Below are 27986 nucleotides of genomic sequence, written 5' to 3'. Positions count from 1 at the left end.
CGGTTCAGATGAAGCATTTTTGACACCAAGGCTAATAAATCAGAGACTGCGTTGTGATGTAATGGACACGGACACCAAGGGGGCACCGCTTGCGTATCCCTCCTTCTCTCTACATCTCAAGTGAGGATGTCCTTATAGTCTGGATGGGCCTAGATGTGGTGGAATAACTCCTCTCGCTCCCTGAAAGGGTCGATGCTGAGCGCCAGCCTCATCTGTCTGTTCAGGGGGAGCCCAGGGGTCAAGTCTCTCTAGTACCATCACGACAGCAAGCAGCAGCAGTGGCCCCCGTCCTCTCCAAGACCCCTTCCTTCAGCAATACTCCCTCCCCTCCATTCTTAAAAAGGGGGACCCAGAGACGTCCCCTCCCTTGAGATCTCCCAAATTTGCTACATTAGAAGCAGGGGCTTTCTCCCATTGCCTCTGAGAGCGAGGGGTGATTTTTTTATTTGCTCAGCTGTGTCTTGTATTTCTTATTAAATGGAAGTTGGCAGCAAAAGAAACGAGTGTTTTTGAGGTTACCACTTAAGGACAAGGTTAAGTTTCATTCTTAAGAAATTCCTTCCAATCTTACACAAACATCTGGTCTTAGGCCTTCATTTATTAACGGGCACTAATAGCAACAGAATTTTTCAAAAGAAACCCTCATACACCATAATACACACGCAAACACAACACACTTTTTTTGTCACTTACAGAAGCTTAGCTGCAGATTGGTATGGCTGGCACAACTTTAAAGGCAGATGGGTAAATCAAAACTCGAACGACAGAAAGCTAGAAACCACTGGCTGTGATCGCTCCTACTTGCCTATGTTTTTTTTGTCCTTACATATGAGAATATTCAAAAGCAGATATTCTAGATGTTAGGGTACAGTATGTGGCTTTAGGTGTTTTTATATTTGATGAAATAATGTTATTATGTTTGTTCCTTTTATTAATGTCACTTCAAATCCTGTTCAGAAGTAGGTACTAAGAGTAAATAAATGTTTAATGTATGAAAGGATTAAGCTTTCTTTACTATTGGGTATTTTAACCAGGAAAACTTGGTTATGAAAAGTAAAGGGACATTAAAAATACAATTAAAAGTGAAGTCATGACACATTCATAGCTAAGAACCACGTGATAAAAATGGCTTTCTTCACGTATGTTAGGAAAATTTAAGTAAGTAGAAAAGCATGAAATAGAGAATGCTCACAAATTTTTCTTTTTCAAATTTCTGAACAGAAAGAAAGAGAGCGAGGTTCTAATTTGGCCTTTATGTTCCGACTGCCTTTTGCTGCTGGGAGGGTGTTCAGTATCAGCATGTTGGACACGCTTCTGTACCAGGTATGCAGTGTTTCTTGTTTCTCTCTAAAATGTTGACTTTCTGTTTTCTTTAGATTCTATCAAACGCATAATACAACTAGCGTTTCTCACGGAGCCGTTAACTTAAAATTGGCTCTGGAAGTAATCCAATATTTTACTTCATGTATTTAATGACATAAATGTGCCTATGAAACACACTGTAAGAAAAAATTATTTTTCAGAATAATCTATGAAATGATATTAGGCATTCTATGACACCAGTGTCCTACAATGTTTCATGTGTCATTTTAATACATTTTGCATATTCCTCTAAGCACATTACTAGACAATAAATAAAAGCTAAGAAGGAATTACTAGGTTAAAAAAAAGACAGCTTTCTTTCTAATACATATGTTTTTAGTAAGATACCAAATGATGTCGATAAACTGATAAACCAAGGACATTTTAAACATCTGCTAATTATCGCCTGCTTCAGAAAAATGTAAGGAAGATTTTACAACCACTAAGAACCATTCGGTTTGTTCCTGAATGCCAGAGTTTTACATTGTCATTTTATCATTCTTAACTTTAGCTAAGAAGTTCATAGAGATTTTATTTTACACAAATATATTTTAATCTTTTTTTAACTCTGTCAGAAACTGAACAAAAGCAATATTTCATATTCTCTGATTCAAGTAATCAGATAATTTTAAAATATATCCATTAAGAGAAAAAAGATATTCATAGGGCTTTAAGTTATTAGATAACTTTAATCTCAAATTACGCATTCAAGCATTGTGTTGTCTTTTTTGATCATGTATTTTATGTACCCTCTTCCTCCATGCTTGACTGAATAAACTAATCCAAAGAGAGTTAAAGCTTTTCTACCGGCCTCTGGGCTAATTATGCCTATGACTGTCTCTGGCCGTGTTTCAAACCATCTGCTTATGCCAGATGAGTGCGGGAACAACACAGTAAAGAACCATAAACACTCCTGTTCTCCCGAAAGTTTCCAGACACATTATCTGGGTACTCGGGAAGCCAGGCTTCCACCCCAGACCCCGCTGCCAGGCACACGTAATTCTGATCTCTCAAAGAGGGGGTTCAAGGAAGGGACTGTTTGAAGAGCAGTGTTGCATCTGAGGGGATTTATATCAATAGCAGTCAAATGCTTGCTGTCATCATGCACCAGTGGTTTTCAGATATTTTAGCCACAGTACCTTATGTTTAAACGAAATCTCATGAGAAAGTCTTTGATATATAAGCTAAGTAGAAGGAAAACCATTCTGCAGAATTGGAGAGCAGTAGTTATTACTTTCCTTTCATTTTTGTTTCACTTTTTTTGTTACACATAGAAATACAGGAAACTGTGTTTTTTCCAAAGCTAGCAGCTGCAGAAAGAATGAACTAGAACAATAATTTTCAAAGTAGTAATTGCCCATTTACCTTCTGATGTCAAATGAGATATTTTAATGGTACGTTTTTCAGATAGGTAAAGAGTATTTATTTACAGGTTAAAAAAAGATTAGAAATTTAAAACATTTTATTCTCTAAAACTATATAAAATGCATTCTTGTATTCGTAAAATATACAATCTAATTGTTTTGGTTAATGATTTAAACCCATCTTCTTAAAGATAAATGCTTATATATTCAAGAACTATTATTGATGACTACAATTGTATAGTGATTTACTATTAATATAATTCCATTCTAGACCTCATTTTATTTGCTTCCCCAAGGAAAACTGTAATATAGGCAGTATTATCAATCATAATATATGGATGAGACAAGGGCTCAGGAAGGTCAACTATCCAGTGTTTAGTGGGAATACTCATCTTCAAGCCATGCATACCTCATTAGATTAATCCCGACCCCTTTCCTGTGGTAAATGACTTTGCATTTGTATAATGCTGGAGTTTGTTTGGTTGTTTTGTTGGTTTTTATTATATCCCACTTGAAACACAGATCGCTTTCATATTTTTAATCATTTTTATTAATTCTCATCTGTGTAGATCAAGAAAGACAATTATTAAAAAAGTTATTACCTAAAATAAAATTAAATAGATATTAAAAAAGTCTTCTATGAAAAATCTTCTATGATCGCATCACATAAGACTGAATGCATGGATTCTGTGATATTAAATGGGGCTACCCACATTTTTGGCTCACACCTAACTCTAGTCTATGCCCTGATGAAGTTACAGGACGGATGACCTCCGGACAAAGAATGTGTTGATGAAGAATACATTAAACATTAGCTATATTACCACATCTGGCTCTAAAATAATTTAAAATGGTCATTTGCCAAATCTTCAGTCTAATTTCTCTTCCATGAGTGCTTTCTGTTTTTCATTTTGGAAAATAATAGTTTTAAGTGCCCAAGAATTGGTTTAAAATTTTTCTTTGGCACACACTGAGTTACAGATGAACTTGAATGATGCTAACAGGGGTGCGTGTCACAGCTCCTCTTGGTGGCCCCAGTATGTTCATGTCCTAATTACTAGGAGATTAATATACCTTGAAAACCAAAGGGCCTTTTAAATAAATGGCCTGGAAAAAATGGAATGGATGTGTTTCCTTATGTTCTTTTTTTGATGGGTTTAGTTTTTTGAAACTAGCTCTTGGTAAAAGAAATTAGCAATCAACAAAGTAGTCTAGAGGATTTATTTAAAAGGCGTCATAACTTTTAAAGTCTTTGCTATACAAAATAACTAGATGATTTATTGTTATTATTTTTTTATTGAAGTATAGTTGATTTACAATGTTGGGCTAATGTCTGCTGTATAGCAAAGTGACTCAGTTATAAACATATATACATTCTTTTTTCTAATATTCTTTTCCATTATGGTTAATCCCAGGAGATTGGGTATAGTTCCCTGTGCTATACAGTAGGGCCTTGTTGTTTATCCATTTTAAACATAATAGTTTGCATCTACTAGCCCATCCCTCCCCCTTGGCAACCACAAGTCTATTCTCTATGTCTAGGAGTCTGTTTCTGTTTTGTAGATAGGCTCATTTGTGCCATATTTTAGATTCCACATATAAGCAATGTCATATGGTATTTGTCTTTCTCTTTCTGACTTACTTCACTTAGTATGATAATCTCTACATGAATGGATAAAGAAGATGTGGTACATATATACAATGGAATAATACTCAGCCATAAAAAAGCACAAAATAGTGCCATTTGCAGCAACAAGGATGCAGAATACCTAGATGATTATTTAAATGTTTCACTTGTTAACACCTGACGATCAAACTCAAGGCAGTAATTTCATACGATTTATGAAGTAATTGTTACATGTCATGGTGAAATTTGCTCGTATGGGTTGAAAGTCTTTCTTTTCACTCAGACCAAAAAATAAACTTAAGAAAGTAGAAGCATTTTTCAGTTAATATTCTAACTATTGAGTAATGTTCTAACAACATGTCAAAATATATCATATGTTAGCAAATAAAATAGTCTCATGATGGTATTTAATATAACCTATTAATTCACTAATATTTAGATTTACTTAAATATTATATAGAAATGTATTCTACTAGCATAAAGTTTAATCCTAACAAAAAACCAAATACTGGGTGAAATATTTCATTGTAAATTTTAGTCATTTTAGGTTTTTTAAAACATTATTATATTTAGGCTTATAGTTTTTTGTTATTAAAAATCTAAAAATGTTTTCGTCCCGTCCAATAACATCCATAAAATTTAAGCATATCTGGATATTCTAGAAAATAATCATTTCCCATATTTCTTTAAGGACAGCTTAACTGTGCATGTGTATTTAGGACACTGGCAAGATAGATTTTTATTTCCTTTTTTATGGGGGCTTAATGATGTGTTACAAGAAATAACCTTTAAGATGTGATAAGATGTTCATGCTCTAAGCTATTCTATGTATTTCCTACACACAATAAATACATATTTCGTTTATATTGCAGTCATTTGTGAAGGACTACATGATTTCTATCACCAGACTTCTGTTGGGGTTGGACACTACACCAGGATCGGGGTTTCTTTGCTCTGTAAGTTACTAATCTCTGGTGTAGATTATTCTGACAGGCAATTCTGAAAGCCGTCTATAATGATCTTTGGCTAACTCTTCTATGTCATTTGTTTATTTTTTTCTAATATGTGCTCAACGAATAGCATCCTCGTTTTTTTTTAATTCCTTAAACTATGTTTACGGAAAACATTATTTAAATTAATAATCCCGAAGATAGCCGTTCTGTACAAAATTCAGAACAAAAATAATCCTGAAGGTAGCCGTTCTGTACAAAATTCTAGCAGGTATTTGAGACTGACAGTTTCTGACATAGGATGCTACACTGCCAAGGAAAACAGCGATCATGACATTTAACCTCTCTGTTTTATAAATAAGTGTACTATGCCTAAGTGTGTTTAATGAAGTCTCTTGCTAACAAATTCAAATTCATGATTAGCAAAGAGAGACCAGCACTTATGCCTCCTGTCTGTGAGTCCTGTGGTCCATACTATTACACATCTCCTCGGTATGGGTACTAGTAGAACTTTGGATGGACAATTCATTTTTGTGCTGGGGTGTCCTTTGCACTTCAAGATTTGTAGTATCAGCAGACCCTGTCCACTAAGGTTATTGCAACATTCAAACAAGTCTTTACAGGTTTTCCAACAATTCCCAATCAATTACCAGTGATATTGCCCACGTACATGGGACTAATAGAAAGCCATGCTGCCACAAATGAAGCAGTTGGCTTCTTAAGTTTGGGTGAACCCCAGGGATAAGGCTGAGATGGAATGTAATAAAAAACTTCAATACAGGTATAAGCACTTATGAAATGTCACTTTGAGATTTCAAAATATCAATAAAATCTACCTTTAAAGAGTGAAAAATTACCATTGGGTTATTTCTTAAAAATTTGATATGTAAATAATTCCTATGATTGTAGATGAAAATCACCGAGGATGACTTATGGATCAGGACTTATGCCAGACTGTATCAGAAGTTATGTTCTTCTACCGGAGATGTTCCCATTGGAATCTACAGGACTGAATCTCAAAAACTTACTACATCTGAGGTTTGGAAATATCAAAATATTCCTGTGTTAATGTTTAATCTTATTGAATACTGCCATTCCTAAGCCTAGAAACTTATTTCTGAAATATGTCATTAAACTATGTAAATTATGTCAGGAATTTCGTAAAATAATGTTGGGTAAAGGACTGTTTTAGAGTTCGTGGACTTTGGGCTCTGAATGTCTTTTGTAGGTTTTCAGGAAGTAAGTTAATTCTAAGTAACTTTTGGGTACATAAGAAAAGTTCTCAGGGCAAGCAAACTAGTTTTCTAATATAATCTTCAACTCCACATATTAGCATTTGGAAAGAGGGAAAACAAAGATAAGTTAGGAAGCATGAAACTCACGTTTTTCAAACTCTAGGTTGAGGACTACTTTGAAGCTGAGAAAAAACTCTAGGATCAGTGCCAGACCCTCCCAGAGGAAAGCTCAGTAATTATAAAAGCAAACTAGAGCCTATTAAAATGCAACAGAATTTCTGATGCCTGCGTATGACCAAAAACATATTCACATTTTAATTTGGTCACACTGTGTGGTTCCAACTTACGGTTTATATTCTTGAAATACTTTTTCTTCTTCAGATACCTCAAAGTTATTCAAAATTTTGGTTGACCATTTCTTTCTTTGGTCTTATGCAAAACAGAACCTCAACTCTGAGGCTCAGATTAATTACATGCATTTTAATAGTCATGTAATCATTACACCAGCTTGTGATCAAAATCAGTGAATCCATGTGTGGAAAAGAAGAGCTTTATAAGAAGCATAAGGGTAATGGAGTAGATTTTTATTTTCTTGATATAATTTATAGTTTGACATTTAAGTAAGTGATATTGAGGCCAGAAGAAGATAGTTCAGTTTTTCTGAGATGCTCTTTAGTGGTTTCACTGCAGTTTCAGAGGTGCTAAAAGAAGCTTTATTGCCAACTCTGCTACTGAATCTGAGTTTGTCATTGGCTGTGGTCCCCGTGGTTCACACCACAAAGAGCAAGACAAAATCAGAGAAAATCAGGAATGACTGATGGGAGAAACATACCAGAAAGTTAAATGTGTAAGACAGCTTAGCCAGATATGCCTAAAATTTAAAGAACACTGCATCCAAAAAATTATTATTTGATGAAAAGTTATGAGAAAAAAAGTGCTTTCACACCTAAGCAATTAACCATTTCTTATTTGAACTTGATAAGAGCGAAGAAGATTTTCACACAGCAGCATACTATCCTGTTTTTATCTTATAATATGGACTTTGTGAATTTGAACATGGTAAATTCTGCCCTTGGTCAAGTTCATATCCATGTTCAGTCATTTTGTATTATTAAGGGATGTTGTTGTATGCTGTTTACAGTACAGATAGGGAAAGAGTAATTGAGTATTTGTACTGTCATCAAGGAGTATTTAATGTTACATTTTGGTCAGTTCTTCCTATCACAACCCAGCAAAATGTTTATAAAGCCCCAACCCTCTAGCTTACATTAAAAGCACACATCCTTGGAAAAATAAAAGGATGCTGGTTTAAATGAGGATAATACCTGTTGTCTTCCTATACTGAATTCAGTTCATCTTCTGGAACACATATTTTTATTTAGATTTTATATTCTGCCTATTATAGAAAAAACAGGCAATTTAAATAATTAAAGATAAAAATAGGACCTTCAAGCACTTTTACAGCAAAATATATTAATAGGGGCAGAGAAATTAATGCTACTTTACATCTAAAATGAAGTGACTACTACAGTTGAAAAGGAGTTCTACATTTATTTTCCTGGCAAATAAGGCAAAAATAGAACTGTTGAGTTTTATAATAATTGTAGTTTGATACACAAAAGGATGTAAGTTCATCTAGAGAAAGATTTGTTTTTCCTGATCACTGTTAAAAGAATGAGTATATTATGTGCTTCCTTATTTAAGACACTGAATATTTGGAGATATTTAAGAGATAGATAACATGATGAACTTTATCTATCTTTAATTATAGTTTTGCAAGATGCAAAAGTACCAGTAAGGTGAATATCCCTTAAGTCAATGTTCTATTTCTTTTTTTAAAAGAGGGGAACATCAATTCGGTATTAACTCAGTAAAGACATTGGGTTTTGTACAAAGAAGAGAACATTCTCTTTTTCCTGATTATATAAAAACACAGAATAAGAGCTTAGTGGATCTAATGAAATGAAAGAGTGGCTCATATATTCCACCATCTCTCTCAAATTTCAAATGGTTCGAGAACACTCAAGTGTTAGAATTCAAATAATTTATCGTTGTCCAAAATGCCAATTTTTCTCTTACTTTAATTAAAGAAGGACACCAGGGCTTCCCTGGTGGCACAGTGGTTGAGAGTCCGCCTGCCAATGCAGGGGACACAGGTTCAAGCCCTGGTCCGGGAAGTTCCCACATGCTGCGGAGCAACTAAGCCCGTGCGCCACAACTACTGAAGCCCGCGTGCCACAACCACTGAAGCCCGCGCGCCTAGAGCCCGTGCTCTGCAACACGGGAAGCCACCACGATGAGAAGCCCACGCACTGCAGCGAAGAGTAGCCCCCGCTCGCCGCAACTAGAAAAAGCCTGCGTGCAGTGGCGAAGACCCAAGGCAGCCAAAAATAAATAAATAAAAAGAAAAAAATTAAGAAGAAAAAAAAAGGACACCAGATTTCAGGAGGTAGAAACTTCATTCAATAATTAGAATTGAAACATCGACATCTTCTCTCTTAGATGGTTCACAGGTCCTCGTTCTCCCTAACAGCTTGCAGAGCTGTGTTGCGGTCCCTCACCCCGCAGGGGCGGTTTGAACGGTGACTCTATGAAGAGGGTACACAGATGGTCTGTGGACGGGGAGACAGGGCACGTTTGCAGGCAGTAGTACCGCAGTGAATTCACAGAGCTAAGTGCAAAGGTACAATCTGTGTCCTTTACCCTTCAACAGCAGATTGAAGAGTCTTCCCCAGGGAATCTAACCAAGCCAAGTGAACGGTCTAATGATACAGACACGGGAGAGTCTCCAGGTCAATAATCTAGTCAGGGGACCATGAAACTCACACTAAAAACACCCCACCCAGAGCTTTCAATCAATTTATTAGCCCTATACTCTTAATATAAGAAGACAACTCAAAATTCCCTATTTCAGGGAATAGAATGAAATAGATACCAAAGTAAACAAACAGAAAGAAAAAACTGAACTAGTAGGAAAGACAGATCACTGAGGGAAAAGAAAATATAAAACAAAATATAATAAAGACTTCTACTCCTAACTGTTTACCCAAGAGAAATGAAAATATATCCATACAAAGACTTGCACATGAATGTTCTCGGCAGTATTATTCATAATAGCCAAAAATTAGAAACAACCTAAATGTCCTTCAGCTAGTGAACAGATAGTCAAAATGTGGTATAGCCATACAATGGAGTACCATTTAGCAATAAAAAGAAACAAAATGCTTATATGTGCTGTGACTTGGATAAACCTCAAAAACATTATGTCAAGTGGGAGAATACAGACTCAAGAGACCACATATTGTATGATTCCAAGTATGTGAAATGTCAAAAAAGGTGAAAGGTATGCAGACAGAAAGTAGGTTAGTGATTGCCTAAGACAGGGGGAGGTGGAGGGAATGGAGAGTAACAGTTAATGAACATGATGGGACTTACTGGGGTGATGGAAATATTCTAAAAATTTTTTATGGTGTTGGTTGTACAACTTGGTAAATTTACTAAAATATCCTTGAATTTTACGCTTGAAGTGGGTGAATCATAGGATATGTCAAATATGTATTAGGGAAGTTCTATATTGAAAAGCTATAATTAATATTATTAGAAAGATAAGATATTGTAAGGATAAAAGATGAATAGGAAGCTGTATTTTTAAAGGAACATTTAGAATAAAAAGGAACTCTTGGGGATTGGTAGTACATGAGCAGAAGTGAAAAAGTTTGTACCGTAAAACTGAGAAAACCACCAAGAAACTAGAGCAAAATTCAGACATGGAAAATAGTAAGGAAAAGATAAAATTAGAGAACTAGTCCAGGAGGTCTAAGAGTCTAAGATCTGAATTTTAAGACTTCCCTAAAGAGGAAATGAAGCAAATTGAAGAAATATCAGTTTAATAACTTAATAATAATCCTAGAACAGAACATGTTCCAAATGGGAAGGGTCACCAGAGGCCCACCACAGTGAATAAAGTAGGCTCACACTAAGGCACAGTATCATAAAATTTCAGAACACTGAAGGAAAAGAGAAGATCTTAAAAGAGATGGGAGAGAAAGCCAAAGCGTAGGTCACATTCAAAGTATTTCTTTGAATTTCTCAACCAGCAACACTACAAGCCAAAAGACAATGGAACAATGCCCTCGAGATTTTGAGGGAATATTATTTCCAAACTAGAATTCCATATTCAGACAAAACTACCAAACTTGTGTTAGGGTAGGATTAATCATATTTCAACATTTTCTCCAAACATATGCTCCCATGCCTGCTTTCTAAGGAAATTACTTCCACCAAAATGAATGAGCAAACTGAGGAAGTAATCATGTATGCAAAGAAGCCAGACATTTTATGGAAACCTGGCAACAAGTATGAGGCCAAGGCAAAAGTCAGGAAGGTGATGAAAGGACCACCAGGCAAGAAGTGCAACCTGGAGCAGGTCAGAAAGCTTCAGAAAATTTTTTTCTGGAAAATGAAAGCCGTAGGATACACGATGCATCTCACTGTCTTAAGGAAAGATTAGACAATTGCCAAAGAGTTCAGGATGGATTACCAAGTACAAATCTAACGAGGCAATTAATAAAATTAATTATTTAACTCTAGGAATACAATATCACCACCACCAACGTCAAAAACTTATGCAGGCAATGAATAGTAACCACATTTCCCATGTATTTCACCTGTAAATTGTAGTCATAATATGCCCTGAATTTTGATCTAACCAAAATTACACTTCAACCATTTTGAAATGACGGGATATAGCAATGGTGGGTGGAAAAGATAGTTACTCTCTCTTCTTCCAGAGTGAGAAGTCAATAGATAAAAGTAGAAACTGACAAAAAAATTAAGAAATGACAGTCAAACATGTTATATAGAGACACAAAGATAAGGATCTACACGTCTAGCTAAAAGAGGTAAAAGTAGCTGGGTCCTATGAGAGGAAAATAGAAGAGATCATGGTGCGAGCTGCTATTTTTCAAAACAAACCATAACATTTTCTGACTATTTACACTATGTATGTATAACTAATAAAAACAACTAATAAATTTCTAGCTGTAAAATTTCATTTTCAGACTCACTCATTGATCGTTTCTTCAGTTTATGCTTTTAAATATCCAATTCTATTCTATTCAATTCTATTCAAAATATATGTAATATTTTAAATTTAATGCCAACATTTCATATAAGAATGTAGGAGGGATAAACCAATATAAAAAATCTAGGTCTTGATTCCTTGTTTTTTCATGGAGTTGAAAAAAATACATTTTAAAGGCAGATGCAGGTTTTCATGCCTCATCATTTCCTAATCTGACTTCAGTATCTTCCCATATTTGGTGTATAGAGAAAAAAGTTAAATTATGTCACTGCTTTGGCTGTGGGAGGAGGGGAAGCACCAAATTCTTTTGCAGATGTCTTTGTAAAGACACGTGATGATAAAAAATACACATAGTTAAAATCATGAAATTTATAAAAGCCCTGGCACACTTACTCAGTTTTTTCCTTGTGGGCTATAAATTGGTGCAAGGAAGATTCATACAAAGACAAACATACAGTGGGAGCGCGTACAGGGACTGGAAAATCAGTCCGTGGAGAGTCGGGTACAGCTGGATCAGCCCCTTTTCACCTAATTGTACAACACCAAGCCGGAATAGACCACTCTCTACATGTCTATTTCAGGGAATTGTTACAAATACCATACTCTCCTGGTTCAAAAAATAAATAGAGGATCAACAAGGACTCGTGCTTCTCTTGGGGACAAAAGAGAACAGTATTTCTGTCCACAATATTTTCTCCATAATTCTCAAATTCAAAAAGCTTACTAAACTGATTTGGTGGCAAAACCTCACTTTTAACTGTTCTGAGATTTTTCATAATACTTACTTATTCCCCTTAAAATGACTATTCATGTTTTTCATTACAGAAGTGTTTTTATTATAAAATGCTACCCAAGACCCTCCAAAGGTATTACCTACTATTCAGTATATGATACTTTCCAAAATCTGAAAACTTCTGAATTAATAAAAAATATTTATTCTCATTTTTTGGTAAGAAAATGTGAAACTGTATTTGCCTTCAGTTTTCCAGTGTACTGAAAATCACATTTTCTTGAAATGAACTATGACCAGTGAAAATTTTACTAGAAATTAGGAAGAGATCATTTTAAAGCATATTAAAATACCAACATCTTTACAGTATAACCAATAAATTTGTGGAATATGTTACTCTGTTGTTCACCTTCATCGTCAATAAATCCTATATTTTAAAAAAATGTGCATAGGTAATAGTTAACCATCTACCAACCATTAACTTTTTACAATTAAATTGGATGCACGTATCTTTGAATTATGGTTTTCTCCAGATGTATGCCCAGGAGTGGGATTGGTGGGTCATATGGTAGCTCTATTTTTAGTTTTTAAGGAACCTCCATACTGTTCTCCATAGTGGCTGTATCAATTTACATTCCCCCCAACAGTAAGGGAGGGTTCCCTTAAATTGGAAAGTAATATTTTAAATATATTATTAAAATTAAAGTTTTCATTTTATAAAACCACATTAATACAATGATTTTAGTAAGGATTTAGATAAAATAGTTTTGAACCTCGAGCTGCCCGTTCTCTGCATTTATTCACTCACTCGTTGGGCCAAGTGTTAAGAATCTGCAGACAAGTAACTTCAAGGAGCCTATATTCATATATTTATTATGCATTTTTTATATTTGTAACAATAGTGAGAATGCTAGATAATGGGTTAGACTTGAGTTATATTACACCAAAGAATATAATTGAAAATTTCACTTCTACCTTTTGAGGAATGAAGATATTATTCCTCAGAACTGAAGAACAAGATAGCATGATTTTTATAACCCCTAAATATTTAGGGTTTATATGTTGACTGGGCAGATCAATTTTTAGCCTCTATAGCCTATGTGAAAACTAAGACTATTTCTATAAAGTTACTTACATGTATACATAGAGGTGAAAAAACAATCTTGTTATAAGGTCTAAAATTTTTTAAATAGTAAAGCTATTAATACCAATAGTGATTATTGAATATCAATGATTATGTCAGTATCCTCTCATGAATATAGCACTTTCATAAGCTCTTATCAATTGTTTTATTTTCTATTAGCACCACATTAACTTTCTATCAAATCTTAGAAAGATGATTTTAGAAAAAAAATCTAACAAGAACAAGTTTCTAGCAAATTTTTTAAATATTAGCTTATTCTTTACCTAATTTTATTCAAAAGTGCTATGATAAATAATGAAACACATAATTAGATGATGTGTTCTGTGGTATCTGTCATATACTGTCCTGTTGCTGATTGGTTTGTGTATGTATTGTTTAGTCATTGTTTAAATTGTATTTTGTGTGTTTCTTTTTCCCTCGCTTTGTGTCAGTGTCGAGAAATAGCATCACAAGTAAGTATTTTGTTTGTCTCCCTTTCCTCAAATTGTCTAATATGTTAATTCAGTTATTAAACGAAAAGAATATTAAAGATTGAATTCAATATTTCAGATTTTAAAAGAAAACAAGTAAGCTGAAATGCTTTTAAATACTCTATTTTCAAGTTAGTGTATTTATATTTCCCTAATATGATTCCAAATTTTACCTGTTTGTCTTCAAATTATGTTTATGTATTAATCCAATCACATATTTTACTGTGTGGTGCCGTTACCAGCTAGTCACTTACTGGCTGTAGATTGTCCTCAAGGAGGTGCCACCTTCAATGCAATCAGCTGGTACTGAAAGGGAATGGGGGTCTTGATATAAAACATACCTTTAGTTTGCTTCTTATGTAGGCTGAACCCCCTAGAAATGGTTATGGGAACAACAGGACCTGTGATGGATTCCTCTGGGACACTTTTTAATGCTGAATTTATTCTTTAATAGCTTTACTTTATTGTCATGAAGAAGCCATCACTTTAATGTTTGATATTATTAACCTGTGATAATCATTGATTTACTACAATAAAAAAATTCTTAATAATACATTATGTATGTTTACATACACTTCTTATATTCCTGAAACCTTGATGTTATCTTCATGTGATTTGCATTTTTAATTTTATTTTCCATTTTCTTCATGTGAATCACGATAAATAATTGTCATTATGGCCTTAGTACTTAACACAAACTCCCAAGCATTAAATAGAATTAAAGAAACTATTACAAATATAAACATTTTCAACTTTAAAAATTGCATTTTGAATGTCAGAGCAGTGGTACCATTCAGCCCACTGGGAGAACACAGTCACAAGTGTAAAAGTTGTGTGCCAAAATTACCAACCAAAGGTACGAGTCTATTTTTGAGCTTGTTGAATTTTGGAGAGAAGTTCTATATTATCATAATACCCAACATTTTGACAGAGTGACTGTTGTTTTCTCTACATCATAGATTTGAATCCATCTAGTAAATGCAAATTCTGTTTATTAAATTATTTTGAACATCCTAAATTATTTAAGGTTTAATAAGCTCTAGCTTTATTATATTTTTAAATATTCTAATTTTGTTTTCCCATATATGTATTCCTTTGGAATTTACTAAATATTTACTAAGGAGGCTTCACTTTGGGCTGTAAGAATAATGTTTTAGATGCTTTCCGACCTTTTTCACATGATGGTACATAGAAAATAGTAACGTTTTTTTAGCATGAAGCTGCTCAGGGCTTCCAGCTACCACCACAGGTGGTGCCAATTAAAGTTCTAGTTCAATGCAGAACACAGCTCTGGCACATGCAAGGTTTGGGGAGCTCGTCTTAGGGTTCTTACGGTTGCTTTATTAGAATATGTTTTATAATTCTTTGAGCTCAAATGAGATCAAACATATATTTCTAAAATTTTAAATTTGTACCAGCATTTGACCTGACCTGATTCACAAATAAAATTTAATTTTATTTGTAATGAACTGGCAGACATTATTTTAGGAAGTATTTTAGGAACATGTCACAAGCCAAGTTGCTTCACTTTGCCTCTCCTAAAGGCTTTCTAGGGCATGAGTCCAGACCTGGTCCACAGTGGTAGAAACACTAGTTAGTGGTCACACCATGTCCCAGTAAGAACAAAGTTTTCATTTGTTAAAAAACTTTATAGCTTCATGTTTGAAAGTAGAGTTAATTTTTTAAATGTAGGTTTTGGCTCTATTGTAGTTTTCCATGTTGATTCATATGTTCTTCACTTTTTATTCAGATGTCAAGCTTCACTATCTCCTCTTTTCTCTAACTTACCATTTCAGATGCAGAAAATCAAAGGTTTGGCTCATTTCTGACTTTTCGTAGCCAATTACAAGTTGACTCATAACTTTTTTCCTCTGATTGCTTTCTTTCTCATAGTTACTATTCTAGGTCTCAAAATCCTCCAGTCAATTCCCTATATAAATAAAGTGTCTTCCCTTTAATTTTCTGGGAAGTTTGAGTCTTCCAATATGAGTATCCTTCTCACAATGCTTTTTATGAAGAAAAAGCTCTAATTGTACTTTAGATGTGAAAATATGCTTATCATTGTAATTCCAGTTTTTTCTTATACAATTTCCGTCCTTTCCACCTCTAGTTTTGTTTTGTCTTGTTTTGTTTTTTTCTCTCCCCCTTCAAATATGTTGAGGTTTCCCCAAATCTCAAGAAATTTTTCTCCTTTTTTTCTGTTTTTTCTTATTTTACTCTTGCTCTTAAACTCTCAGAAGACTTCATGTATGCTGTCCATTCTATTCCTTATCTCCCAGTTTTTCCCCCACTATTTTGTCGATACCGTTCTTCAATTATTAGAAATCTCTTTTAGCCAAAATCATTGGCCTTTTAAATTAGCTGTAATTTGTTTAAGCACTGTAGAACCTTTAACAGGGTTCATTGTCTCTTCATCTTAAAATTCTCTTATCCTTAGTTTTCATATCATGAATTACTCCTATTTTCCCTGTTTTCACTGGTTTATTTCTTTTTCCCCTTTTTTGCTGTTCAGTGTCTGCCTGTAACAGCTCACTTTAGAAGCTGCTACTGTGATCTTCCATCTGAAGGTTTGTCTAATCTCCTGTCTCAGGATTGGCTTTAGAACGCAGGACCCCAAGGAGAGGCAGTGATCACCTTCACCTCCTACCCTAGGATGGGGCCTCATCTTGAGATTCCAGAAAGTACTCCATTATCTACCTGAGGGTGGGCTAAACTTCACTGCAGGTCATCTCTCCCAGAGCATTCATCTCGATCCCTGAACAATGCTAAGCGCTTTCTTGTTTTATTTAATCTGCCCAGCAAGCTAATACGGTGGATGATATTATTCCCATTTGTAAATGAGCAGAGACTTAGACACATTAACTTGATAAAATAAAAACTTAGTAAGTAGCAGACCTGGATTTGAACTTTATCACTTTCTGACATCAGAGCCTGTTTTTTTAATCACTAGGTTTCTCTGTAGGAGCTTCTACCAATTTCTGGCCACCTCTCTTTTCCACCATCTGCTTTGAGATCCCAAAGTGCTTTGTTTGGGAATCAACGTGGGAATTGCCACTTGAACCAAAACTGGGGATTTACCAAAGCTGTGTGTATAGTCTTTCCTCTTTTCAACACATGGCTTTGTAGCACTCAGTGTATCTTGTGGTTTCAATGATTACTTCGAGGTTGAGGGACGGCAAAGTTTTGTTCTCTGCCCTCCCTGTTCTAATTCCTAAACATGAAGAACAAACTCATTATCTGCCAGATACTTTCTGTCTTATAATCTTCCAGAATTACAGATATTTACTGAGCAACACCAAGGTCCAGATGTTCTCATCTAGGTGCTTGGAATGAGTCAGTTAACATGCCAGGAAGATTTCTCAGAAAGTGGACATGAACATTTCATGCCTATTCTTGGATTTAATTACTTCTGGGTGGATTCACAATATCCAGATTCTCTTCCCTTCAGTGTCTTGCGTAATACACACAGATTAACGATGCCTAATGGTGGATGTTTGATGCCTGTCATACCAAGTCAATTGCTTGTTGCCGAATTTTAAGTTCCTATATTCTAGCCATTCTTTATTCTCCTCTGTCCCTGTTCCTGGGAAGATTCATTTATTCAATTATTTTGTCTGACCATAAAAGCACCAGACTTGGAACCAGATAATCTATGTTTAAAAGTTGGCTCCTACTTTTACTAGCTGTGTGTGAACTTGGGCTGTTCTCAACACATAGCAGAGTGGAGGTTAAGTAGGGAGATTTATTATTATCACTTCATCAGTTAGAAAAAAGGCAGAAATGTGTTAAGTGAATAGTTCATAGTTAATGGCAAACAATTCTGTGCCAGGGTACATAGAGTAACATAGATCTTATCTCATCATTTTTCACTGGTTCTTCATTTTTGAGTGGATAACACTGCTTCAGAAAATGTCTGTGTCAATACACTTAAATTTATAAATGAAATAATAGTAAGTATTCCTGTGATTTGGATAAATACCTTGTAATATTATCAAAAATAGATATATTCACTAACCTCAAGGGCATTCTAATTCATACACTCACACACAGGCACACACACATACACACACACCATGGGTCTCAGCTCACCTGTAATTTTCTTTCACTTTTCTCTTATAAAAATTTGACTCGAATATTTTTAGTCCATTTTATTATTCTTTTTTATAATATTTCCCAGCTCTACTAATTCTTATCTTATTTTCAACGCCAGGAAAGCATTTCTTACGTGCATTATTTACGTACTTTAACTTAAGACTCTCACTGGCACGGAACTTCTCTGGCGGTCCAGAGGTTAAGACTCTGAGCTTCCACTGCAGGGGGTGGTGTGGGTTCCATCCCTGGTTGGGGAACTAAGATCCTGCATGCTGTGTGGCTTGGGGGAGGGGGGGAAGAGAAAAAAGAGTCTCCCTGGCACACTTATTAGCAAGAAGCTATTTAAATGCATCCAATCTATGTGTTTTATTTTAACTACATAGTCATGGCTTTCTGTTCACTTAATATCTTAAACTGCACGACATCATTCTTTCACTTTACCCTGCCACAGGAAGTAAAGTAAGCCTTCAGTCACAACTTCTTGTTGCATGGGTGCTGGAGTCTACAAAATCAGAACTGAATTGAAAGTTATAAGGTTGATCTAAGCCATCTAGGTCTTAATAAGGGAGTGATGATCGCCCAGCAACAGTATGCTTGGATCAATAATACCATTTTATATAGATTCTTTACATAAGAATATAAATATTCATATCTACCAAGTCTTATAGCATTGAATCTCTTCCTTAGTTAAGACATTACATATATCATAGAAATTTTCTTTCCACAGTCTCACTTATTCATAACTGTTATATGCTTTAAGGTGGTTCTCAAATGCTGAAAAAGAGAAGAGGACTGTGTGTGTGTGTGCGTGTGTGCGTGTGTGTGTGTGTGTGTGTGTGTGTGTGTGTGTGTGTGTAAAATGTTTGGGTATGGTGGAATTGATGCTATACTCATATTGAAATCGCTATAATAGTTTTTTTAACTTTATATGCTTAGGTGTTTTCTTCTGTACTGTAAGATTCTGGAGGTGATAGAATGATAGCCCCCTTCACCTACCCTACAGTATGTAGGGTCTACACACACACATATACATGTGGTTGAAACCATTGCTTTAGGCTATGTATTCCTGTAATTCTAGAAACTTCTAGAAAATGATGAGTGAGAATTGTACTGTGAAGATGACAGAGCTGGCAATGAAACTATGATTCTGATCATGTAAACTATCTGAATGCCTTTCTTGCTGTGTTGAACCTGTGTGCTTAATAAGTACTCTTCCATTTATTGATTTTTTGTTTATAAGTCAAATTTGGAGTTGAAAGCTATTCGGGTGTATAAGAAAATTCTCTACATACACATATATAAGTATGTACAATACATAAAAACCAAAACATATGTACCCCAAAAGGACGTTTTATGTAGAAAGAAAATATGTTGACGCATTTGGTTATTTCTAGATATAAAATGAATCATTTGGTTAAAGAAAACTGCTTTTTAGTTTTCTTAATGAACTAAAAGTTAATGAGGATGAAATTAGTCTAGATTTGAGCCAGACTTTGATTCTAACCTACCAGACACATATCAACATGAAATACAAGAGTCAATATTAAATAACCATTAGAAGAGTGAAGAAATGCCTTGAGACCTACAAAAAAGGTAGTTACAAAATGTACAGTAATGATAATTTTGATGCTGATAATATTATTACTTCACCTTAAAAATACATTATTTTGAGGAGAAAATAAATGTTATAGCTTCAGAAAAGATAAAAACATTCCACTGTTGCACAGTGAAAGAAGGTCACCTGAGTTCATAAGAAAAACAATGAAAGAAAGTAGTGCTGCCGCATTGATAGAGCTATATGATATAGAAACATGACATAATTAAGGCAATTTCACTGAACACTTAAAATGTATTTCTGAACACCACAACTCAAAAAAGCAATGAATATGTTAGACATATTAACTATTAAATATTTCAAATTGCTATTTAGAAAATTCACTTCTCAAGATCACCAGTAATTTCTATAACATACTTATATGAGTGGAAGATGCCTAACCTTTACTAAAACAAACTTCCATCATAGGGCAATGCTATGGTCCTAGATAAAGTAATGACCTTTTATAACTTTTCTTCCTCTTCCTCACGTCTCTGTAATGACAGGTATTATTTATGACATGTATGTTAGAGCAGCGGCCCCCAACCTTGTTGGCACCAGGGACCGGTTTCATGGAAGACAGTTTTTCCACGGACGGGCCGTGGTGGGGAGATGGTTCGGGCGGTGATGTGAGCGATGGGGAGGGGCAGTTGCAGCTTCACACTCACCCGCAGCTCACCTCCTGCTGTGCGGCCCGGTTCCTCAGACCGGTGACCCCTGTGTTAGAGGGAAGAAAAGCTGCAGTAGGAACTATTTGACAATATTCATCACCCCTTCCATTCCATGAGAAACACGTCCCCCTGGACTCCAAGATAATCCATTGTTCTACCTCCTCTCATATTCTTAATTTCTCACTTCTCTTCTACTTCATACTCTCCAACTGAGGATATTGAGGTATAAGATTTGAAATTTAGGGAATTATCGATAAACCACATCTATCTTTTCATTATTGTATCCCACGTGCCTTGGACAGTGCCTTGCACAAGTGTTCAGTGTATGTTTCTTTTTTTTTTTTTTTATTGAACCATCTTTTCCCCTTTATTTATTTATTTATTTATTTATTTTTATGACTGTGTTGGGTCTCCGTTGCTGTGCCAGGGCTTTCTCCAGTTGCGGCAAGCGGGGGCCACTCTTCATCGCGGTGCGCGGGCCTCTCATTACCGCGGCCTCTCTTGTTGCGGAGCACAGGCTCCAGACGCGCAGGCTCAGTAGTTGTGGCTCACGGGCCTAGTTGCTCCGCGGCATGTGGGATCTTCCCAGACCAGGGCTCGAACCCGTGTGCCCTGCATTGGCAGGCAGATTCTCAACCACTGTGCCACCAGGGAAGCCCAAGTGTATGTTTCTTGAAATCAGACACAGATCTCCTTCTCAACATGGAGTCATCCTTTCAAATCTACTCAAATTCATATAATTTTCTTTGTACCACATCTGTCATAAATTTTGGCCCTTAATTATCATATTACCCTTAATTTTATGTAAATGTTATGTAAATACATGCCTTGTAATTGCTGCTCTGATGGTGTGAGCATGAGACCAAGGAGGACAGTTTCTTGCACTGGAAGCCCGTGGACAACTTAGCTGTTGTGAGTGGTTCAGAGTCTCCAGGAGGTCCTAGAGGAGGCCTCTGCAGGGAAGGAATCTGGGGGTAGAGGCAGAGGAGGCAAAGGTGAAACTAATGCAATTGTCTGTTGTATTGCTATTTGGAGAGAATTTAGAGTCTTTTCTTGTAATGGACCTCATTCAGTGTAGGCCAGTTTGTGAGTAGCAGCATAAATGAGCTTTAAAAAAATTGTAAATGAGAAATACGTTGTCTCCAGAACCCAAAGGCCTAAAAGTATTAGATTTGTCTTAATATTGTCGGTACTCACAGATCAGTAATTATTTCTCGACAGTGTCAGAGATAGAGAACCCCTTGACTGAGCAAATAGTGTCTAGAAATATTCCTAAGTTGAGGGGACCTTGTACTTTGTGTGAGACAGTGGCCCATCTCTGTTCGTGAGCTCCTTTGTGAATGTTTCTGTGTCCTGAATGAGGGTGTCGAATGAATCTCCTTGAATGATAAGTCAAGTCATCAATGTCATGACATACCTGTACTCCAGAGAAAGTTGGATGCAGTGTGGATCTTGCCCGCGAAGCCTGTGTGTGATTGCAGGGCTGTTGAGGTGCCCCATGTCTAGTTAAGTGGAGTATTCTGTCCCTTCGAAGGTGAAGGGAAACTGGCTGAGTCCGTCAAAACAGGCACTGAACAAATCATATTTGTCAAATTTATGACTGCAAAGTATTTACCAGTTGCCAACTGAATAGATTCAGTAATTTCAACAATATTGGGCACGGCACCTTAATATGTGGGAGCAGGGCACTAAGGTTGGGACTGTCTACTGTGGGGCACCATTCATTCTTTCCGGGTTTAAGAACAGATTTAAGAACAGGTCAGTTTGGCTGTTAAATGGAGAAGCATTGGTGGTTATCATCTGTTCTCTAAATAGTTCTTATAATGGGTTTCAATCCTTGAAAGCTCTGTACAATCCTTGGAGATTTTATTAACTATATTGGGCAGACAGAAGGTTCATAGGGTCCCATTTTGTCCAACTGATTGTAAGCACCAGAAGTTTTATTTCATTTAATTTTAACTTATTACTCATTGGAAGAGTGTGCATGTCTACTAGGGGATGTTTTGGGGCCATAGGTGTTATGACCATGGGAAATTTAGGCAAGGCGATAGATAGCTCTAATGGTTAAGATGAGGCCTACCTCTTTGTCCTCTATTTTATATTTGATAACTCCGCTAAGAGTATAGTGATTACCTCAATTTTAGAGCAATCTCCATATTTAGAGTCTTTGTTTAAAAGTAGTGAGATCTTCAGTCATAACTATAATTTGAGCTCCAACTCAAAGAGAAAAGAAGGCCCTAAAGAAGCCCCAATCGGTACATCTCAGGAGATGTTAAAGTTAATTTGGAACCTATGTTGTAGAGGCACAAAGCCAATCAGCTCCCTTTTTATTGTATTTTTCTTGGTCTTAATAAACTCTTTTGGTAAATTAAGAATTTTCTAGTTGGACTAATTGTGGACTTCTGTTGCAGTTGTTTATTTCCTCCTGTTTTGTTGCTGCTGTTGTCTTTGGTTGGTAGACACTCTGGGAGCTCTTTTCTACCCTGTTCATATGTATACGTCTCCTGCTCCAGAGACTGAAGTCAGTATCTTCAGAGTTATGGGCCTCTATCATTGCTTTGTTGGATTTTAAGGACCTGAGGCTTAACTCAGTTTTGAATTCAACCCTTGGCTGTGCCACAGGGACCTGTGGGTACTTCTCCTTATTGCTATGGGGATCAGCAACTCTGTTGTTCCAGAAGCATAGGCAGCAGCAGCAGAAGCATTTTGTAGGGTCCGAATGAGCTGTATTCAGGATTGTGGATCTCAGCATGGCAACTACTCTTCCTTCACACAAGCAACCACGTAATCCAGCTGTAGGATGCTCAGGGTATCAGCATTTTCCCTGAATGCTCTATGCAATGCGGATTGATGCCTGCTTTAGACACACAAACACTGGTCACAGGATAAGGATAATTCTCTGAACTTAATGTCAGTCGTGCTCCTTACTGGAATCTAGGCACACAATTCAATATGAAACACTCAGATAAGTCTGAGACATATGACACAGGACCACTTTAACAAGAGCCCCAATTCCATACTCTTGTCCTTAAATGCCAATTATTGAAGCTTCTGACTTAGGTTGGTTAAATCCAAACAGAAGCATGGGAGGACTGAATAAATGCAACATAAAACTGCGTAGCTGGCAGTCGTGGCCTGGATACCCTGCCTCCTGTACCAATTGTTACAACTTTAAGAACCCTTTCTGACCCCCCAGGCTGTAACATTAAATGCTTAGTGAGCCCAATAAATCCTGCCCGATCCAACTTTATGTTTTTTCCACCATTACACCGTACCCTTAATATCCATTCCCAAACATGCTCCTCAGACTTTGGTCTGTAAAAATTTAAAAACTGAAGTAGTTCTTTTGGAGTGTAACTTCCTAAGCATGTGATAAAAAATAAAATGAGTAACATATATGCCAACTAACACCTACATATTTATAAACACTTTACAAGACTCCTAGTAAAACCAACTAAAATCAGGTCAAAATTATTTCTCAATTTGTTCTTATAAACCGAGATGAATTAGTTAAATTTTAAGGGAAAACATCCACCATGTAGTTAGCAAGTTCATGACAATAGTATTCAAGATCCTAAACAAAGAAGAAAAAAGTAAGATTTTCTGGGCTTAAAGCACTAGGAAAGGCATTAGGTAATTGAAACCCTTGTACACTAGCTGTTTCTGAATGACAGTTCTGAAGGCTCAAAGGAAAAAAATTAATGATCAATGTGAGAAATAATATCGAGATAATAAATTAGCCAAGTTTCAAATTTCACAGACGGCAAAGAAAGCAGAGATTTAATTAAACACACATACAACACACACACACACGGAAAACCAAAGATGTGTGAATATATAACTTAATTGTACATTTAGAACAAACAAATAATCAAAAATGAGATTTAACTCATAAATAGAAAAGTAACTGACTAGGTTTGATTTTCTCTTACAGATAGTAACAGAAAGATAGGTGTTACATATGACAGAGAGAGAAAGAAAAGAAGGAGGGGGAAGGGGAGGGGGAGGAGGAGGAAAAGATGTGGTCTGACCATAGTGAAAAATAAGTAACATAAGTTTGTAGATTATTCAACATTATCTTTAGAGAATCTGAAAATTTTTTTCACTTGGACATAAAATTAAACATTGACTTTTGAAGTTACTGGATTGAAATGGTGAGTTAATAGTTAATGGAGATTCTACCTACTACTAGTAAACCTTATATTCATAGAATAACAGATAAAATTGAAAGGTGCCTAAGAGAACATGTAGATGAATTATCTTATTTTTAGATATGGATGAAGCCAAGAGATTGGAATAATGTTCATTATTCTATCAAATTATTAGCTTTAGAAAATCTATTATTTGAGCCTGAATTCTTGAGAAATTATTTGGTTTTAGAATTTTGGTGAGATTTTTACTACTATTTTCTTGTAAGTTTTGTTTATTTTTGCTATGAAAACCAGGATAAGTATTATTATCACTATTTTTCAAGAAGCTCAGTTGACTTGCTCAAAGTCATGAAGCATTTACCTGATGTGATTAAAAATACAACTTAGCATTTGATTCCAAATACAGCATTTTTTAGACCATAATATTGTTTGTTCTTTAATTATCTCTGTGATTCTGAAAATACATCTAAATACAATGTAACTAGTTATTTTATATCTCTTCTTAGACCACAGACTAAATGAACTTATTAAACTGAGTCTTTATTGAAAATGGAGAAACGTCTTTCTGTGGATTTTTACTGATAAAAAGAAATTTCCAGGGGACCCAGAGTTACTAGCCATGGTGCTTGTAGATTTAAATTTAGATGATCTTTCAAATATTATTATAATTTAACCTATTTTAATGGAAAACATTTTATAGGAATTCTTTCATATAAGGTTCAACTAACACATCTCCAGTGATTTCATTTTCCTCTGTATTTTTCTTTAGCAACAGTTCAGAATGTCTTCAGACATAAATCAGCTAGCACAGTTTAAGTCTATTATAAAGGCTGTAAAACTATTCTTAAGGGAGCCACGAATCCAGATTACAAACACTTTCAAACTACTGGGTGAATTGATTTATTTTAAAATACCACTTTGTTCCACAGATGCTCAATAACCTATGACATGAATAACTGTTCAATAAAAAGCTGAGAGAAGTTGAATAGAGTCAGCTGTGTGTGTGTGTGTGTGTGTGTGTGTGTGTGTGCGCGCACATGTGAAGTGTGGGAAAGAATGTCTCATATATTTTATCAATCTGACACTTTCTACCTTTCTAAAAATTAAGGTAATTAAGCTGTTTTAAGCATAAGAAACATTTTCTTACTTTTCAGTTTTCCAGTCTTACTATTATGAAGATATACTTTTAGCTTTTTTCAACCATACTGTTTGATAAATATTTGGAAAATAATATAACTTAAAAAAAGATGACGTTTTAAATGTATATAAAAATTGTTGTTGGAGTAGCCATATGAATTTTTCATTTCCTTATTGAACTATATAAATATGTTTCTAGAATCATTTCATGTACAACATGTGTCTTGGTCCATTTAGGCTGCTGTAACAAAACACCACAGGCTGGGTAATTTATAAACAACCAAAATCTATCTCTCACAGCTGTGGAGGCTAGAAGCCTAAGATCAGGGTGGCAGCACTGTCCAGTGAGGGTCCTCTTCTGGTCACAGACTCCTCCTTGCATCCTCACATGGTAGAAGGGGCCAGGAAGCAGTGTGGGATCTCCTTTATAAGGGCACTAATCCCACTGATGAGGGCTCCACCCTCATGACCTAATCACTTCCCAAAGGCCCCACCTACAAGTACCCTTGGGAATTAGGATTTCAACATATGAATTTTGAGAGGACACAAACATACAAAATATATTTTTTCATTCTCACAAACATTAGTGTTAAACCTTGGTTTTTCAAGTTAATAATTATGTTAGGCTTCTGACAATAAAAGTACTAAAAAGTCAAGCCAGAGTTCTCCCATTATTCATAGACATAGTGAAAAATAATTCATAGAAGCAGTACAGAATAATAAATCTCCCCTTTGACTTAAATACCTATTTTGTTTTTCAGATTTCACAAAACTTTAACCGAGGAAACTTCACCCCCAAGAATTTGATTATAGCACCTTGATTTCTTATGAAATATAGTCACTGGTAGAGAAACTGCACCAAAATATGAGTCATTCCTTTTTCATACTTATACTTCACTTTTATATAGCTCCTCATAATTATTTATTTTTCTTTTCTCCCTTTTATGGTATTTTCATATAAGATTATGAACCATAATGTTTACTAATATTTACTGATCACTTGCTGAGACAGTCACTATATTATGCACTTTTCATGAGTCATCTTTTAGATTTGCCTGGAAAAACACTTTGAGCAAAGTAATAATATAATTATCATTTTTCAGATAGGGAACTGGGGATAATCTTTTAAGTTACGTAACCAGAATGCAGAACTGGCAAGTGGTAGAACTTGTATTTAAACCCAGCTCTATCTGATGCCAGAATACTTGCTTTTAACCACTCTATAACCCTGACTCTACGTTCAGGAAAAGGTCCTACGATGAAGGCACGTTCGTGTATCCTAGCACTACTCTATTTCCTGTAGGTCATGATGTCATGTTAGGAACACAATAGAGTTACAACCAGGTGATGAAATGGCACCAGGAAAATATATTTATAAGTTGACCTTCTTTTAAAACACAGAGGCACACACATGTGTGCGTACACACGTTCAGTACCCAGCAATAGAATAACTCAGTTTATTACCATTGTAACTGATATTGTGGATCATCATTCTTACTAGGATATATTAATATTATTATTATGTGTGGAAGGTTACAGGTGACATGTTTTCTTTATATATTAATGTGTTATATGAATTTGCACAACATTTCTATGAGGTAGAAAATGGGCATCATTATTCGCATGTTACATAGTGGTTACACAGTTTATTGTAGGCACAGAGCTAGGAAATATCCAAAATATCAATCAAATTTGTGTATCTTAATGCAGAAAAATTCAAAGTACTTTTTAATTATGTCATACTGGAAGGATGGGAGAAAGGCATACAAATTCCAAACATGTAGAGAACAATCTATGTATTGTCAGTTTAGATTTCTTAAAATTGATCCCCAAATCCTTCTAATTCCCTTTTTCTTTAGTTAAACTGATATATAAAAAGAGATGTTACTTTTATTGAAATAATGATAAAAATGCCTTGTGAGTCCTATGGATTTTTTGTATAAATCATGATATCGTTTCCCTAGGGAATTCAAAACAATGGTGAATAGGGGATCCAGTATTATTTAGCTAATATATACTTGATTTAATTCCTGGTACACATAACTAAGAGGAAGCATTCACAAAGACAAATGTTATTGTATCCTCTACCTGGAAGAGAAGCGAATCTCCAATCTCTCCCTTGAAATATTTATTAACTTACGGTTCCATGACTTGAATTGTCAGTGACATTATATGGGCATAATATCTTCAGGATTTGGTCACATATTTGTAGGAATCAAACTGTTACAGGGACTTATGACTAGAAAGATTGCTTCAAATAAACTTAATGTTGTGATTCAGGAATCTCTGCAAGCCAAGTATCTAAATATGAATGAACTAACATGTTTTCATTTTTGCCACAAAGTACACATAAACTGAAATTACTGAACAAAGATT

The 27986-nt window shown here is 35.4% G+C and overlaps 1 protein-coding gene across 2 annotated transcripts in view; it reads left to right on the top strand.

Annotated features, from left to right (window-relative positions):
- Window positions 1-27986, top strand: part of KCNT2 (potassium sodium-activated channel subfamily T member 2) — a 368862-nt gene that overhangs the window by 314849 nt on the left and 26027 nt on the right. For both annotated transcript variants that reach the window (XM_068538563.1, XM_068538562.1), the window contains exons 22-24: window positions 1222-1323; window positions 5226-5309; window positions 6213-6341. In XM_068538563.1, the coding sequence (XP_068394664.1) occupies window positions 1222-1323; window positions 5226-5309; window positions 6213-6341 (315 nt within the window). The remainder of the gene's footprint in view (window positions 1-1221; window positions 1324-5225; window positions 5310-6212; window positions 6342-27986) is intronic.

Source organism: Eschrichtius robustus, chromosome 3 (assembly GCF_028021215.1).
Source record: "Eschrichtius robustus isolate mEscRob2 chromosome 3, mEscRob2.pri, whole genome shotgun sequence".
NCBI classification, from domain to species: Eukaryota; Metazoa; Chordata; class Mammalia; order Artiodactyla; family Eschrichtiidae; genus Eschrichtius; species Eschrichtius robustus.
The sequence above is the reverse complement of the archived record's forward strand: the minus strand, read 5'-3'. Positions and strand labels throughout refer to the sequence as shown.